This window comes from Pituophis catenifer, unplaced genomic scaffold (assembly GCF_029215685.1).
Source record: "Pituophis catenifer annectens isolate HBS135680 unplaced genomic scaffold, rPitCat1.0.hap2 SCAF_2, whole genome shotgun sequence".
NCBI lineage: Eukaryota > Metazoa > Chordata > Lepidosauria > Squamata > Colubridae > Pituophis > Pituophis catenifer.
The window spans coordinates 51,835,617-51,852,789 of NW_027256882.1; the positions used below are offsets into that span (position 1 = coordinate 51,835,617).

The 17,173-nt window shown below is 39.6% G+C and overlaps 1 protein-coding gene across 1 annotated transcript in view; it reads right to left on the reverse strand.

Annotated features, from left to right (window-relative positions):
- Window positions 1–16,505, reverse strand: part of MAGI1 (membrane associated guanylate kinase, WW and PDZ domain containing 1) — a 120,910-nt gene extending 104,405 nt beyond the window's left edge. The window contains exons 1-4 of the mRNA XM_070936851.1: window positions 16,379–16,505; window positions 11,492–11,702; window positions 8,012–8,094; window positions 1,230–1,265 (exon numbers count right to left, since the gene is read on the reverse strand). Coding sequence (XP_070792952.1) covers window positions 1,230–1,265; window positions 8,012–8,094; window positions 11,492–11,702; window positions 16,379–16,451 — 403 coding nt within the window. The 5' untranslated portion in view covers window positions 16,452–16,505. The remainder of the gene's footprint in view (window positions 1–1,229; window positions 1,266–8,011; window positions 8,095–11,491; window positions 11,703–16,378) is intronic.
- Window positions 16,506–17,173: the final 668 nt, after the last annotated feature.

Genomic DNA, 17,173 nt, shown 5'->3' on the forward strand with positions numbered 1-17,173 from the left:
CTTGCATCAAGTAAATTACACCTTCCATTCAAAATGTAACTGATGCTTTTTGAATCCCACAGAAGGAATAAAATTCAATCATTGAGCCACATCGTTTTAGGGTTTCATGGTTATGTAGCATCATGCCAGTTACATGTTTATTCTAAGTATGCCTAAAAATACTCAGCAACCAGAATTAGGATGGTAATTTAGATGATCTCAAATGTCAGTTTCAAATTCTAGATATTTGCAAGCGCATTTTATACTTTATGCACTATTTAAGCCATATGGCATTGTATATATCCCATAAGAAAAAAAATAAATAAGAATTTTTTGTACCAAAATAGCATAGTCTTTGTATATAACCCAGAATCCTAATGCTGCAGTATTTCACAAAGTTTGACTCAAACCTCAAGTTCCTCATTTAACATCAAAACTAAACAGGAAGGAGCCAATAATTAGAATTATCACCCAGCCCTTGGAAAAAGTCCTTTAATGCCCTATAGCCGTGATGGCGAATCTATGGTACACATGCCACAGGTGACACGCGGAGCCATATCTGTGGGCACGCGAGTGTTGCCCTAGCTCAGCTCCAGCGCACCAGCTGATTTTCGGGCCTTCCGGGCCCACTGGAAGTCGGGAAATGGGCTTTTCCTGCCTCTGGAGGACTTCCAGGGCAGTGGGAAAGGCTGTTTTTGCCCTCCCCAGGCTCCAGGAAAGCCTCTGGACACTGAGGAGGGCGAAAAAACGGGCCTATTGGGCCCACCATGCCATTGCATGCCAAAAGCGGTGGGGGTGCAGGGGGCAGGCGCAGGGGTGCATTGAATTATGAGTGTGCATGCGACCCCTCGCACTCCCCCGCTTTTGGCACGCGATGGCAAAAAGGTTAGCCATCACTGCCCTATAGCGCTCTATCTATCTATCTATCTATCTATCTATCTATCTATCTATCTATCTATCTATCTATCTATCTATCTATCCAAGCAGAAAAATTACAATAATGCCATGGGGGAAGAAGGAAAGAAGATATCCCAAAATAACAGGGCATTCATTGATCTGAAAATGTTATTCCTATGCAAATGTTGTGTGGTGCAGAAGCCAAGCTACATGTTGTTATCGCTTAAAATTAAGAAGAGAGAGAAAAAAAAGGAAAAAAGTGATACAAAGAAAAAAAGATGTTAAGTGGTTAATAGTGCAGTCCAACCAATGGAGCAAAAAATAAAAATAAAAATGAGAGATGGATGATTTACCTAGTTCACTGTCCAGTTCTTCCGTGTGTACCCCTTCTTCTCCAAAGGAAGAGCAGTGAGATAGAAAAAAAATTAAAAGAAACATTCAGACACCAGCAGCAAGCAAGAAATTCCTTCCCGTATACAGCAGAACCAACACCAAGTTTCATACCAACTTAGCCCATACCCATGCCACAACACTCTGGTGACTGGAAAGCATGTCACTCTTGGCAACCGTGCTAAAGATACATTTGGCACTGCAAGAGTTTAAAAAATGCATGGATCTCCTCTTCAATCCCACAAAGGGTAGAAAAGACAACTTGCAGGACAATCAAGAACGTGCAAGGATTACAAACGAACTGTACTGATCGAGGGCGTTGGGCATGGCGAATTCTTGTGTGTTTGGAATGTCCATTCATTTCTGGGAATGGCGGAAAGGCTTAAGTGGTTTTCTGCATGTTGTTTTGTGACAATTTGTGAAAATATCCAAATCAGAGCTCTTCTCTGTGCAAGGAACCAAAGTCTCATACTAGATGCAATTCAGCTGTGTCCAAATCTGGTTTGATAAACTATTACAAGTAGTCCTCAACTTACAACAGTTCATTTAGTGACCGTTCAAAGTTACAATGGCGTTGAAAAACTCCCGACTTATGACCATTTTTCACACTTATGATCTTTGTAGCATCCCCATGATGTGATCAAAATTCAGATGCTTGGCAACTGGTTCATATTTATAACCGTTGCTGTGTCCCCAAGGTCACGTGATCCCATTTTGCGACTGTCTCACAAGCAAAGTCAATGGGGAAGCCAGATTCACTTAGCAACCATGTTACTAACTTGTTCAACTGCTATGATTCACTTAACAACTGTGGCAAGGAAGGTGGTAAAAAAGCCAAAACTCACTCAACAAATCTCTCACTTAGCAATAGAAATTTTGGGCTCAATTGTGGTCATAAGTCGAGGACTACCTGTACTTTCATTCCAGAATAATTAAAATTAAAAAAAAACTTTGACCAATTTTAACTTCCTGTTAAATAAAACCATTAATGGGAATGATTAATTATAATTCCTGTTTCAACTTCATTGGAATGAGTTGACACATCGTATAATGCGTGCTTGCTAGTTGGTGTCATCTTAGGACTGTATTTTTAGCCAAAGTACGTCGCTTCAAAATGGACTAATTGAATGAATTTCAAAGCAAATGTCTTTTATTCTATTCTAAGAAACACTTTCATGTGAAAGTACTTGCAAAGAACGTATTCTATTTAAAAATACCACTAAAGCGTAGAATTTTTTTCTGTAAATGATGGCATGAATGAGAGTGTGTGTTGTTTTTTATTAAGAAACAAAACTGTAATCAGCAAATGAGAAATGATAAAACTTGCAAGCAAATTATAGGACAGGCATGGATTCATTTGAGCACATCTGTCATGTCTTCTAAAAAGAGGTACCAAACACGAGGCTTCTCAGCATCAAAACACCAAAATAAAATAATGTTTCAAGGTAGATTAATTTATAACTAAATAATCTCCTATCAGTCACAGTGCAAACAGTATTGTTTTGAAGTATTGTTTTTTTTTTCCTAATAAGTATAATAAAGTTTTCTCAATTTCAGATGGAGCATACTACGATTCAGGTAGTAGACATTACTTTTAATATACAAGAAACTGGAATCAATACAAGGCAATTTTATTGGTAGCAGGAACGGGAAACATTTACAAAGCCATTTGAACCATGCACCAAGACAAATTCCTTGTGTGTCTAATCATACTTGGCCAATAAAAATTCTGTTCTGTTCTGTTCTGTTCTGTTCTGTTCTGTTCTATTCTATTCTATTCTATTCTATTCTATTCTATTCTATTCTATTCTATTCTATTCTATTCTATTCTATTCTATTCTATTCTATTGAACCAAAGGTACTTTTGAATTGGCAACTGGACTGAAGAAGCTTCTTGGATGAGAAACAAAATATTTTGAAGGAAAAAACCCAAGAAAGCCAAATTGCCTTTTGAAAAGCATCTTTGAGACAACTATGAACTGGACAATTTGAGAATCTCCATAGGCATTTAGAGCCATTTTGGAGTTGGAAGCAAAATAATGGATCTGCTCAGGGTTGTGCAATACTCAAGTTCAAATATGCCAACCAATCCCTGCTCGCATGGTCAACAGTGAGGAATGCTAGAATTATCATTCAGGTACGTCTGGATGGCTGGATACTGATTATACAGGACTCAATTTGCCAACAGGTCTAACCATGTAAACAGTGTAAAGCTTCCCGAGTTAAAGACCACCCAATTCCTTGAACATTATGTCTCAGAACTTCAAGCACTTGTGGTTTTGATATATTTATGTATTATGTTTATTATAGAAGTTGTTACAACTGCTGATTGGGAGCTCCCCAGAATTCAGTATAAGATGGGGGGGCGCTCTATAAATGTTATAAATAAATAAATAAATAAATAAATAAATAAATAAATAAATAAATAAATAAATAAATAAATGCCATACTTACAGAGTTTTCCATGAATTTGGGTCTGATGTACAGGTAGTCCTCGACTTACGACAATTTGTTTAGTGACAGCACTGAAAAAAGGGACTTATAACCATTTTTCACACTTACAACTGTTGCAGCACCCCCCCCCCCCATGGTCATATGTTCAAAATTCGGATGCTTGGGAATTGATTCATATTTATGACGGTTGTAGTGCCCTGGGGGTCATGTGATCACTTTTGCAACCTTCTGACAAGCCAAGTCAAGGGGGAAGCCAGATTCACTTTAACAACCCAGTTACTAACTTAACAACTGCAATGATTCACTTAACAACTGTGGCGAGAAAGGTCTCAAAATAGAGCAAAACTCACTTAACAAATGTCTCTCTTAGCAACCTGAATTGACTACCTGTATAGATAGTCCTCCACTTACAGCCACAATCGAGCCCAAAATTTCCATTGCTAAGCAAGGCAGTTGTTAAGCCAATTATGCCCATTTTACAACCTTTCTTGCCACAGTTGTTAAGTGAGTCACTTCAGTTGTTAAGTTAGTAACGTGATTGTCAAGTGAAACTGGTTTTCCCCATTGACTTTTTTTGTTGGAAGCTGGCTGGCAACCCTCATTAAATTGCCTCATGTCAATTGCCAAGCATCTGAATTTTGATCATGGGACCACAAGGGATGCTGCAACGATCGTAAGAGTGAACAAAGGTTGCAAGTCACTTTTTTCAGCGCTGCTGTAACTTCATAGGGTCACTAAATGAATGATTGTAACTTGAGGACTTACATGTCTTTGAAGAACATCAAGACAGGGATGGATATCATAAACCATCACTCTATGTGTTCATACACAGAAGCCATGTCACGCAACCAGTATATTTTCTTGAGTTTGAAAATAAGCATGATAAAACTTGTTTTAAAAGACAGGAAGAACATTCTCTCCAAAGAGTTAAATCAAAATGGAACCTGGCAAGTGCTTTTCTGAATCCACTCACTTTTCAAATGGTTGATGTGCTTTTAGTGTGATTGTCTGCCAAAAAGTTTTTGTCTACCCCTGCTGTCTTATTCTCAAATCAAGAAATATTTGAAAGAAAAAAAAAAACATTTTTCAAAGCAGAAGTTTATTATTTCTGAAATATAGATATATAAATCTTTGGTTTTTCATATATCAATTAAATTTATGTTTAAAGAGGGATGTGGCGTTTAGCTTTCTAACATCATCAATGATGTTAACCTCTCTCTAATTTATTGCTTGAATCTCTGTCTGCCCACATCTATCATTCCTAATTCTATAGTCTAACAAAATCTTTTGAGTCATAGAGAATCCATCACAGTGTTACATTAGCAAATATTTCTGCAACCTTTATGTGTGTAGAATTAGCCTATATTTGCATGTTCAAAAGAGAATTTTGAAAATGCTTCATTTTAAATGAATTAGGTTTAGCCTTTTTTGAAATGTTTTCAAATGATATATATTCTGCCTGCAAAAAAAAAGTTATGCTTTTATACATTTTCCTTTCTTTTTCTCCTATTCTCAATGCATGTCTAACAAATTAAGGAAGTTTGGTTTCTTAAAGTGGACAGTTGTTTCCTTCCTTCAGTGTTTCAGAAACAGTCAAAAATAAATCTTTGCCAATATAACATCGCAAAAATATATAGAATGTATATTGCAAAATATATTACTGCAGAAAAGAAGAAACAAATACACATTTGCCTTCAATAAAGTTAATAAAGGGACTTTGGCTCCAAATGAATATAGTAATAAAATACATGATTTCATAACTCTAACATCTAGTCTTGTTTTACCCAGAGTGATTTTGAAACTATACCTACTATAATTGTGATTCCAGTAGTTAAAAGAAAAAAAATCTAAGAGGACCAATGATGATAATAACTAAAACACTACCTAGCTTGGAAATCTAATTTTATCCTTTAATCCTAAAATAATTTTGACCATCTTCATTATTTTCTTGCCAAGACCCTGTAACCATAATTAGACGTTCCAACTAATGAGATGAGATGAGGTTGATGGCCATTAAATGCATGGTTATTTTGGTACAAGGCCTTATTCATCTAGAGGGTCATTGGGTGTGTGTGTTGCGCTCTTTTAAAGATGATAATCTGGTTTTCCTTAACATTTTTACTAATGTTAAAATGTGCACTACTTATTTTGTTATTGTTTCCTTTCATTTATGAACAGCTAGTCCTTGACTTATGACTGTAATTGACCCCAGAATTACAGTCATAAGTCCCTGCGGTCATTAAGAGGGTCACCATGTAACTGGATCAGATTTTTGTGGTCGTTGTTAAGCAAATTCTGTGATCATGAACCAAATCCATTTTTCCCAATGGGCATGGCTTTTTTTTTTTTTTTTTTTTTGCCAGAAACTGGAAATAAATGCCTGAAATGGCAAATAAATATATATATATTTCTACCTTAAGAGGTAGAAATAGCTATCTGGGTCTCCCAGGAAGCAACACAGAGTTGCAGTTTGTCAGCAGAAAAAGGGCCCAAGAACTTGTGAATGAGATTTCACAGAACCTAGGGCTGAAGAACAACTAAGTTTACATAGGTAAAACCTGGCTAGAAAGAATATGCACATAAAAGCCTATGAAAAAAGAAAAAAGATACATTATGCCTTTTACAGGGAGGATAATTGGGAAGTGGGTGTGGCCCGCTGATGACGCCTTAAGAGGTAGAAATAGCTATCTGGGTCTCCCAGGAAGCAACACAGAGTTGCAGTTTGTCAGCAGAAAAAGGGCCCAAGAACTTGTGAATGAGATTTCACAGAACCTAGGGCTGAAGAACAACTAAGTTTACATAGGTAAAACCTGGCTAGAAAGAATATGCACATAAAAGCCTATGAAAAAAGAAAAAAGATACATTATGCCTTTTACAGGGAGGATAATTGGGAAGTGGGTGTGGCCCACTGATGACGCCTTAAGAGGTAGAAATAGCTATCTGGGTCTCCCAGGAAGCAACACAGAGTTGCAGTTTGTCAGCAGAAAAAGGGCCCAAGAACTTGTGAATGAGATTTCACAGAACCTAGGGCTGAAGAACAACTAAGTTTACATAGGTAAAACCTGGCTAGAAAGAATATGCATATATATATATATATATATATATATATATATATATATATATATATACACACACATATATATACATATATATATATATACATATATACATATATATATATATACATATATACATATATATATATATATATATATATATATATATATATATATATATATATATATATATATATATAATCCTTTGAAGATTGCAGTCATATGACTGTGGGAGGCTGCAAACAGCTGTAAAGCTAAGTCAGCTGCCAAGCACCCCCTCCCCCAAATGATGATGTGACTGTGAGGAAGAAAGTGGGAACATAAGTTTGAAATTGGATCATAAGCAGCTTTTGGGGGAGAGGTCTGTCGTAACTTGGAATGTTCGCTAAGCAATCGGTCGTAAGTGAAGGATGACTTGTACCAATTGTTTTATTACTACTATTGCAGTGGTTTTATCTTTATTGCTTTCAAAATTGTTTTAGTTTGCATTTTTCCAGGGTGGGTGTTTGCTGGGTGTATGGCTTCATAATTCCTACAAAATGTGAATATTCTTTCCCCACTTCCATAAAAAAAAAAATGTTTCCTATACAGACACACCCAACCAAAGACCTTTGTGTGCAGCTGCTACGGATGCATGTTTGTCTCACTCCCTTTGCCTCGACCCACATCTGAGCTTTACTGAACTGGTGGAATATTTCTTTGGATAAAGATCAAGGACATGGATCATATATATGGAGCTCCCCAGACGCTTCTAAGTCTTGCCATATGATCATACTGCTGAAACTGTGTAGTAAACAGAACAAAATTAAAATGGCAGTGAGGAGAACACCAAAAATCCCACCTGTGCTCCTTCTGTTACATCATTATGTCACCAATGGTCCTTCTGAAATTCTTGAACGCCTACCAGTCATTTTTTTAAAAAAGGGGTTTTTCACTAGCTACAAAAGCGCTGCCCACTCAAATTTATACACTGCAGTCGTGTTAAGACTACAGGCCATGCTGGGATTATTCTAGGGACTCTCTTGTCCCAAGACTTCTTAAGGGCAGCCAATTGCTAAAGATGACTACAGACCAACATGCGATTCTTAGATTGCTTGTCATTAATGCATGATGACTTGTTAAACAACTAAAAATTTGATTACAGCCAGAGAGTCAAGCCTGAATTGTAAACGACTGACCTTCAAAACAAGAAAAGGTAGACTTCCCAAATGTTATTTAAGCACTGATTGTCTTACCATCATCTTCACATTCTTCTAGAGGCTTTTGCTGTTTGTTCAGGCACCTTGGGTCTAGCCAAGACGTTGTTTTAGTATTATGACTACAAATTAAAAAAAGAAAAAAAGAAAAATGAGTTTCATAAAAATAACACATCAACGTAATTTTTATTTTCAGCATACGGAGGGAACCAACCTAGAACTAAGGATAAAGTTCTTGACGGTTGGAATAATTTATCAGTGGAATGGCTTGGCCCAAGAAGTCATGGGTGCTCATCACTGGAGGTTTTTATGAAGAGATTGGACAACCATTTTTCTGAAATGATATAGGGTTTCCTGCTTGAGCAGGGGGTTGGACTAGAAGATGTCTAAGGTCCCTGCTGATTTGTTATTCTGTTATTCTGTTTTTTGGGGCTGCATGATTCGATTGTGAGCTGTATGCAATCCCTCTTCTTTATTCCCAATTCCAATCACTATTGTAGTTTCCTATGACTTTTAAAAAAGATGCCATTTTAATTCTTGGTGTGTCTACAACCCAGCTGAGCCCTATGATTATTCACATTCTTCATTCAAAGAGCCACAATGCATTTGCCTGTATCCACAAATAAATAGGAAAACACAGAAATTCTATATTGTTGAAACAGAATACCATGGTTCCTTCCACAAATCTCAAAAGAATGATCTAATCATCAAAGTGATCTAATTCTCCTGTGACATTATGTGAAGGAGAATATACATGTTCCTTTGAAGACTTACTATTAAATAACAGTTCTGCTTTCAAAGGAGACTATTCACATCCCGGCTATCCATTACTAGCGATGTGAAAGCTGGAGTGGAAGGTCACCATTTCACACACTACATTACCCACCCTTGCAATGCAAGAAGAATCCATCCATTCAATTCTTTTGTGCATTTCTGGGCAATTAATCACCAGTTGGTAAACGAAGCCATAGAAGTCCAGAAAGCAAAGCAAATTAACAACAATGGAAAACACTGGGTTTGCCAAGGTACAAAACAATTTATACCTCAAAATCATAAAGGGATATTGTAAAATATTTGAATATCCTTTTCCAAACTGAAGGTGAGGGATATATTTATGGAGGCAGAACAACGCAAATTCTGGGTTAAGTATTGCATAAATAAAAATGAGGGTGGTTTTTTGCTGTTGTTTATCATCCTATAATTTGTTTATTATAGAAAATAAAGATGACTAATTGTGAAGACTGTAAGGCAGTTACTGCTGAATGTTTTAATAATTTACCATACAGTAAGAATGTAGCTTCTAATTTATTCTATCAGCAGCCAGAGTGCTATGCAATGAAATGTTTAGCATCATCATTACATGAAAAAGTGTCACTACATGAACAGCTCTATGTGCATTTGCTTGAAACAAAACCTACTGGATTCAGTACAATGTATTTATGAATTGATACCCTAGGATTAATTGCTGAATAAAAGATCCACAGGCTTTTATGCCTACCCAGTGGTGGGTTCCTCCCGGTTCGGCCGAGCCGGTAGTGGTGACGATGTGACGTCACCGAACCAGTTCTCTTTGTCCAGGAGCTGGGCCCTCCTGCCCGCCTCCACGTTATTCCTACCTTTATTTCTTCTTTTTTAGCCCAGCTGATAGGTGCGACAGAGTAGATTGCCACACCTCAGCTGGGCAGATACCTAATGCGTTTGCGCAGAGCGAAGTGCATGCAGAAGAGAACCGGTAGTAAAGCCGGTTGGAACCCAGCACTGTGCCTACCCCCTGAAACTGCTAAACTGAGAAACACATGGTCTGGAGGAATCACTCAGCCATGAGGCCTAGGCTACTTGGAGGTTGCACTTCCAAATGCCCAAGGAGCATCGTTATCATGTAAAGAAGAAACAATCTTGCCTTAGTCATAATCACAAGCTTAATTTATATTGCCTGTAACAGAAAGTACATTATTCCATCTGGGAGTGGCCTTCAAAGTTGGAAAGTAGCACACTATGGTTCTTACTCAGGAGAGCAAGGGCTACTAGACTAATTACAATGCATGTATCAATAGAAGATCTGTTAGCATGGAAGATCAGCCTGGCCCCATCTAAATGCCTTTCACTAAATGCCCCATCACTTCATCCACGACATTGTCAAATTGTTCCTTTTTTATTCTCTTTCCTTATATAATCTTCTCTCAAAAAACAAGCATACCAGCAACTAAGATCATTAAAGGCCTGGAAACTAAAACATATGAGGAACAGTTGCAGGAATTGGCTATGGCTAGTCTAAAGAAAAGAGGGCCTAGGGTTGACAGTATTCCAGTATTTGAGGGGCTGCCACAAAGAAGAGTCTGGTCAACACCAGAAGGCAAGACAAGAAACAATGTTTGGAAACTAATCAAGGAGAGAAGCAACCTGGAATTGAGGAGAAGTTTCCTAACAGTGAACAGCTTGCCTTCAAAAGTTGTGGGTCCTTCATCATTGGAGGTTTTAAAGAAAAGTCTGGACAACTACCTGCCTGAAATGGTATAGGGCTGTGATGGTGAACCTATGGCATGCGTACCACAGGTGGCACACGGAGCCATATCTTTGGGCACACGAACCGTTGCCCTAGCTCACTCCAGCGCACATGTGATTTTCGGCTGGCCCTGCCCACGTCTCCCCTCCCAGGAGTCTCCACACGGCCCGTTTTGGATGCCAGGTAAGTACAGGGCTCACGTGGAGACTCTGGGAGCACCTTTTTGGCCTATGGAGGGCCTCCAGCGGGGTGGGGGAGGCCGTTTTTGCCCTCCCCAGCCTCCAGGAAAGCTTCTGGAACCTGGGGAGAGTGAAAAACGAGCTTACTGGGCCAACCGGAAGTCAGAAAATGGGCAGTTTCCGGCTTCCGGGGGGATGGGGTGGGGAAGGCCGTTTTTGCACTCCGGAGGCTTCAGGCAGGCCTGCTAGGCCCAAAACGGGGTGTGGGGTGTGTGCATGCACATGGGGGGCATTGAATTATGTGTGTGGGCACGAGCGCACGCAACACCACTCCCCGCGTTCCCTCCCCTGCTTTTGGCACGCGATGGCAAAAAGGTTAGCCATCACTGGTATGGGCAGGGGGTTGGACTAGAAGACCTCCAAGGTCCCTTCAAGCTCTATTCTGATTATTATAACTTCAGAGCTTGAGATATGGACCTCTTACAAGACTAAGATTTTACGAAGTTAAACCAGATAAAAGTACATAGTTTCTGTCTTCAGAAATGAATGAACTTTCAACCCTTCTCCAGAATTCCTCTCCATATTCAGAAAACCCAGAGAGTACCAAATGTGCTTTTTCATGAGGCAACTGGACTCTCTGGTTTTTCTTTGAAGACGTTTCGCTTCTCATCCAAGAAGTTTCTTCAGCTCTTCAGCAAGAAGCCAGAAAGTCCCGTTGTCTCTTGAAAAAGCACCTTTGGGACAACCATGACCTTAATGACTGATAATCTCCATAGACAAAACCCAAAGAGGTTTATGGAACCTAAAGGTTAAAAAAGAAATGAAAATACACTTTACTCTATAAAGTAGACTTCTCCATTCTCTGTATAAGCCATCTCCCAGTTTTCAGGCAGAGGACCCAAGTTTTCCTCTGCACAAGGAGGTAGGTATTGGGGGAGCTTCTCAGATGGTTCCGTGGTGGGAACAGTGGTGATGCTACTATTCAGAGATGGGAGAGCTGCATCTCTTAGACTGTGTATATTGTGCTCGTCTTGTTCACCGGAGTCTGCTGTAGAAGAACATCACACAAAATTATAAAAAAATAAATAAAAGAGATTATTACTTGGAATAGCAATAGCACTTAGACTTATATACCGCCTCACAATGCTTTACAGCCCTCTCTAAGTGGTTTACAGAGTCAGCATATTGCCCCCAACAATCTGGGCCCTCAATTTACCCACCTTGGAATGGTAAATGGAAGGCTGAGTCAACCTTGAGTCTGGTGAGATTCGATCTGCCAAACTGCTGGCAGCCTGTGATCAGCAGAAGTAGCCTGCAGTACTGCACTTTAACCACTGTACCACTGTGGGTCATTATTTGTAAAGCCCTTTTTTTTGTTTCCCTCCCTACTTGGTTTAGACCAGGGCTCCCAGCCCGTGCGCCAGATGCGTCATGTGCTGGCCACACCCACGCCTGGTTTAATGAAGGAGAAAAAAGTCCCAATATGTCACATGACGCCGCCATGACGACGTGAGTTTGACACCCCTGGTTTAGACTCTCCACTCACTAATTCAGAGTGTGTCTGATATTGTCATGTAATGATACAGAGTTTTAAACCCTTTCAATGGGCTCAAGATCACACTGGACTGAATGAGGGACAGATCAGTTTCTTTTCTATTTTTAGAATCAAATTATCATCAATGATCTGGTATTAACAAGCAAATAGCTAAGAGGGATGTACATTATTTATGGACAGTAACACACACATTTTACAAAGATCTTTAAAAATTGGAAAATGAGTCTTAAAATAACAAAGACAATTTCAATATAAAAATCCATACTGAGATAAACACACACAAACCCCCAAAATTCCTAAACTTTAAATACATGTTCACGGACTCTGACTTAGCATAGCAAATAAATAAGAAATTGATACATGCTTCTAAATGGCTGAAAAAAATAAATAAAAGAACAATTACTAGAAAGCAGAAAAAGTATAACATTGTAGCCTGGAAAAGATATAAAAAATAGAATGGAACTAAAATGATCAATAGTTGCTCTAAGTGTCCTAAGTATAATATTTCTGATGGGATTTCTGAAACTTTAGGGAAAAAAACCTCAGAGAAAGTAAAGTGTATAAAAGTAAGTACAGATAATCCTTGACTCAGGACCACAATAGAGCCCAAAATGTCCGTTGCTAAGCAAGGCAATTGTTCACTGAATTTTAACCCATTTTACCACATTTTTTGCTACGGTTATTAAATGAATCATTGCAGTTGTTAAGTGAATCATGCAGTGAATTTGGCTTCCCCCATTGACTTTGCTTGCCAAAGGCTAGTTGGGAAGGTTACAAATTGTGATCATATTGACCCCAGGACATGCCAGTTGCCAAATGCCCAAATTTTGATCATGTGATCATGGGGATGCTGCAATGGTTGTAAGTTTGAAGACCGATCATAAGTCACTTATTTTCAGTGTTGTTGTAATTTCAAACTGTCACTAAACAAATGGTTATAAGTTGAGGACTACTTATATGACATGGAGAAGTCATAATACTAAAAATCAGAGTCATCCAAAATTACTGAGAGATGGGGATATTTCGGATGGATACAACTGAATAATTCATCACATCAGACTGTGGAATTCAATTCTGCAAGAAATTATTACTGGCCACACTGTGGATAGTTACAATCATGTACTAAATGCTTAATGCGGTATCTATCGATGAAAATATGTATCTTTTCATTATCCTCAGCACAATCTAGAGCAGGGGTGTCAAACTCGGCCCTTTCATTGAGGGCCACATCAGGGTTGTGTTTGACTTCGGAGGGCCAGTGATAGGTGTGGCCATAGTGGGCGTGACACGGGACTCGTGTCGGGGGTACCTGTGGTGGCCAAGTGTTAAGGCAGTACATCCTTGAGACCCTCCCCTCACTCTCATTATAATCTCCTTCCTTCCTTCCTTCTCTTCTTTTTCCTTCCCTCTTCCCTCTCCTTTCTTCTTCCTTCCCCTCTTTCCTTTTTTTCCTTCCTTGCTCTCTTCCCCTCTTCCCCTCTTCCCTTCTTTCCTCTTTGTCTTTCCTCTTTCCCTTTCTCCTTTCTTGTCCCTTCTTGCATGCTTGTTTTTAGTTTAATAGCCCTCTGCCAGTGAAAATGGAGCTTGTGGGGGGGGGGGGACACGTGCGGCTACCTGTGTTCCGTTTTCAGCCTGAACAACCTCCTGCAGCCCTCTGCCAGTGAAAATGGAGTCCGGGGGGCTCTGCCTCCCCTCCCCCCGGGCTCCATTTTTGCTAGTAGAGGCACCGCGGGCCAGTCTTTTGCTATTTCCAGGCCAGCCCTGTGGGCCAGATATAAGCACCCCACAGGCCAGATCCAGACTGTGGGCCTTGAGTTTGACACCCCTGATGTAGAGAAACTTTCTCGAAGCTATCAGAAAAATCAGATTATCAGACTCTATTCTCTGACTTGCTGGTTTTCACAAAGCAGCTGTTCCTTAAAAGCATGACTCATTTCACTTGTTATGGAAAAGTAGGGATATGCAGCAGTTCGGAATTCTGCTGTCTCTAGCTATTGCAATGTTCACTATCCAGATAATTATTTCTTTGACTTGCTTATCAACAATTGTTAAGTCTGAAGTGTTATGTCGCAGATGCTTGTCTGAATGAATTCTAAAGTCCCAAACACTTTAGTTTCTTCATTTTCTGTTACAGGTAGTCCTTGACATATGACAATAATGGAGCCTGCCGATCATAAGCTCCTAGGTCCTGATGGTTCTAAAATCAGTTACCCACCTGACCAACCAAACAATATGACTTCTTTTGTGGCAGTGAATGCCATGGTCCTTAAGTGAAACAAAGGTTTGCCATGGGCTGGGTTGAAATAAATGCCAGTTTTCAGCAACATTCTTGCGAAAACGCAGTCATGTGATCATGGGTTACCACAAATGTCTCTACATGTAGGCCAGCTGCTGAGCTTCTGACATGTGAAGGACATGTGACTTTGGGGGAAGAGAACTAGCTGTGGGAACTTTGGAACCAAGTTTTAAGTACTTCAAAGAGGTCTTCAAACGGTGCTGTGACCGGTTCAAGCCGAGGACTTTGTGTACTCTGTCTAATTTGTGGTCCCAACAGTTTTAAGGTAAAGGTAAAGGTTCCCCTCGCACATATGTGCTAGTCGTTCCTGACTCTAGGGGGCAATGCTCATCTCCGTTTCAAAGCCAAAGAGCGCTGTCTGAAGATGTCTCTGTGGTCATGTGGCCAGCATGACTAAATCCCAAAGGCACACGGAACGCTGTTACCTTCCCATCAAAGGTGGTCCCTATTTTTCTACTTGCATTTTTTAAGTGCTTTCGAACTGCTAGGTTGGCAGAAGCTGGGACAAGTAACAGGAGCTCACCCCATTACGTGGCACTAGGGATTCGAACTGCTGAACTGCCAACCTTTCGATTGACAAGCTCAGCGTCCCAACAGTTCTTGCTTACAAGCAAATGGCATCTCCTGCAGATATTCCAATGCACCATTGTTGCTACTTTGACATTCTGTTGTTTATAGTCCATCTGTGTGATCTTGCAGCAAGTAGCCAGGTGATCCATAGCTTCTTCAGCTTCTTTGAAGAGCTGGCAATTGCTGTCTGTTGCTGTCTTCTCAATTCTGGCTTTGTACGCGTTTGTTCGTAGGGCTTGGTCTTGTGAAGCCAGAAATCAGCCCCTGTGTCTCTTTCTTCAATTTTCCTTTGACAATTTAGCCATTGTCAGACTTTGTTTTAATCTGCTTTGCTTGCAGATTGTACTGGCCATGTAACACTTCACCTTGCCAAGTCTCTTTTCTATTCTTCATTTGGTCTCGTATTATTATTGGGCCAGTTTACAGTTATTGTTTTTGTGACGATGATGATGGAGTCAGATGTTTAGACTGGATTTGGCATTTTTACCCATTTATTTTTCCAAGAAGCTGTCCTCTTTGAAATAGGATGTAGACGTTCCAATTATACTCCATCAGGTGATTTTTTTTTTTTTTAAAAAAAGGATTGTTGTTAGCGGCAACTATCTTTTTCAATCTGTCAATGTTGTTGTCTTATATGTCTTACCACACATTACAGTTAATACATTACTCTGATGCTTGTCTAATTGCAGTAATGCAATTAGTCTGATTCCCCAGCAACGCTGGCTGGGGAATTCTGGGGAATTCTGAGTTGAAATGTACATGTCTTAAAGCCACCAAGGACGACAAACACTAACCTGATGTATTAAATAACATACTATGTTAAGTAAGAAATAGACAGGGTTATTGCTTAGGAGCCAAATTCCAACCAGTGTAATAGGCTTTGATAGCTTAAATTCAAAAATTAATAGATTGTTTCCTCAGGATTGTTCTGATTACACTCTTAAAAGCTGCAATGCACATCTTAAATTTGAAATTAGAAAAAAAATCTTACTATTAACAGAATGCCATCAATCCCAGGAATTATCTTATGAAAAAATACTGATTTACATGGATCATGATTCTCCTGATCTTCCAATTAATTAGGGGGCAGAGAGAGGGAGGTGGGGAGAGAGAGGGAGGGAAGGAGAGGGGGAGGGAGGGAGAGAGAGGGGGGAGAGCGAAAGAGGTAGAGAGGGGGGAAGGGGAGAGAGAGGAAGGGAGAGAGAGAGAGAGAGAGAGAGAGAGAGAGAGAGAGAGAGAGAGAGAGAGAGAGGGAAGGAGGGAGGGAGGGAGGGAGGGAGGGAGGGAGAATGAATTGATTTACCTGTAAAGCTACTGTTCATTTCAGGGGTGTCATCCTCTTCATTCTCTGCATGTACTAAGCCAGCATTTTGCATATCATTGTAGGACTTGGTTCGTTTAGGAGTCGTCTGCTTGGAACTTGAGGGGAGATTTTGCAAAGCATCAGCATTATTCACTTTCCCACCGAGGGATTGGCTGGGAGGTTTGGGTGTTCCATAATAGTTACCTAGGAAATAGAAACACTTTTTATTTATTTATTTATTTACTCATTTGATTCAACTTAGGCACCACCCAACTCCAGCTGGCGGAGGAGGCTCACAATATAAGTTTAAAAAGAAAAGAAAAGAATCCTGCCACTCTATGTAGCATAATAATAATAATAAAAAAACAAAAGCACAGCTACCAAGGGCCCCCGATCGTTGTCAAACCAAAGCCCTGAAGAACGATCAGGTTATTAGGGAAAGCCAGTATGAAACTCAGAGGGGATTTCATTTAAATTTGCAAGTTTTTTTTAAAAAAAATATGTTATCCCATTCAAAGTTTTCCTTTTCTCCCCTTTATTAGCTGCAACAATAGGCATTTCCCCCTTATTATTTATTTAGCGTATGGCATACCATGTCCGGGAAATCTACAAAATGCTAGACACAATGCAGTCCTGGCAGCCTAAATTCTTTTATACAGGTATGAATAAGTTGCGTCCCCTGACTTCCTATCAACTGGAAAACTTAATGCCTGCTGTTTTATTTTGCAGCAACTTAACCATTTTTATTTTAAAAGGAGAAACAAAGTCTGAATTTTTAGGGGCACCAAGCGTACA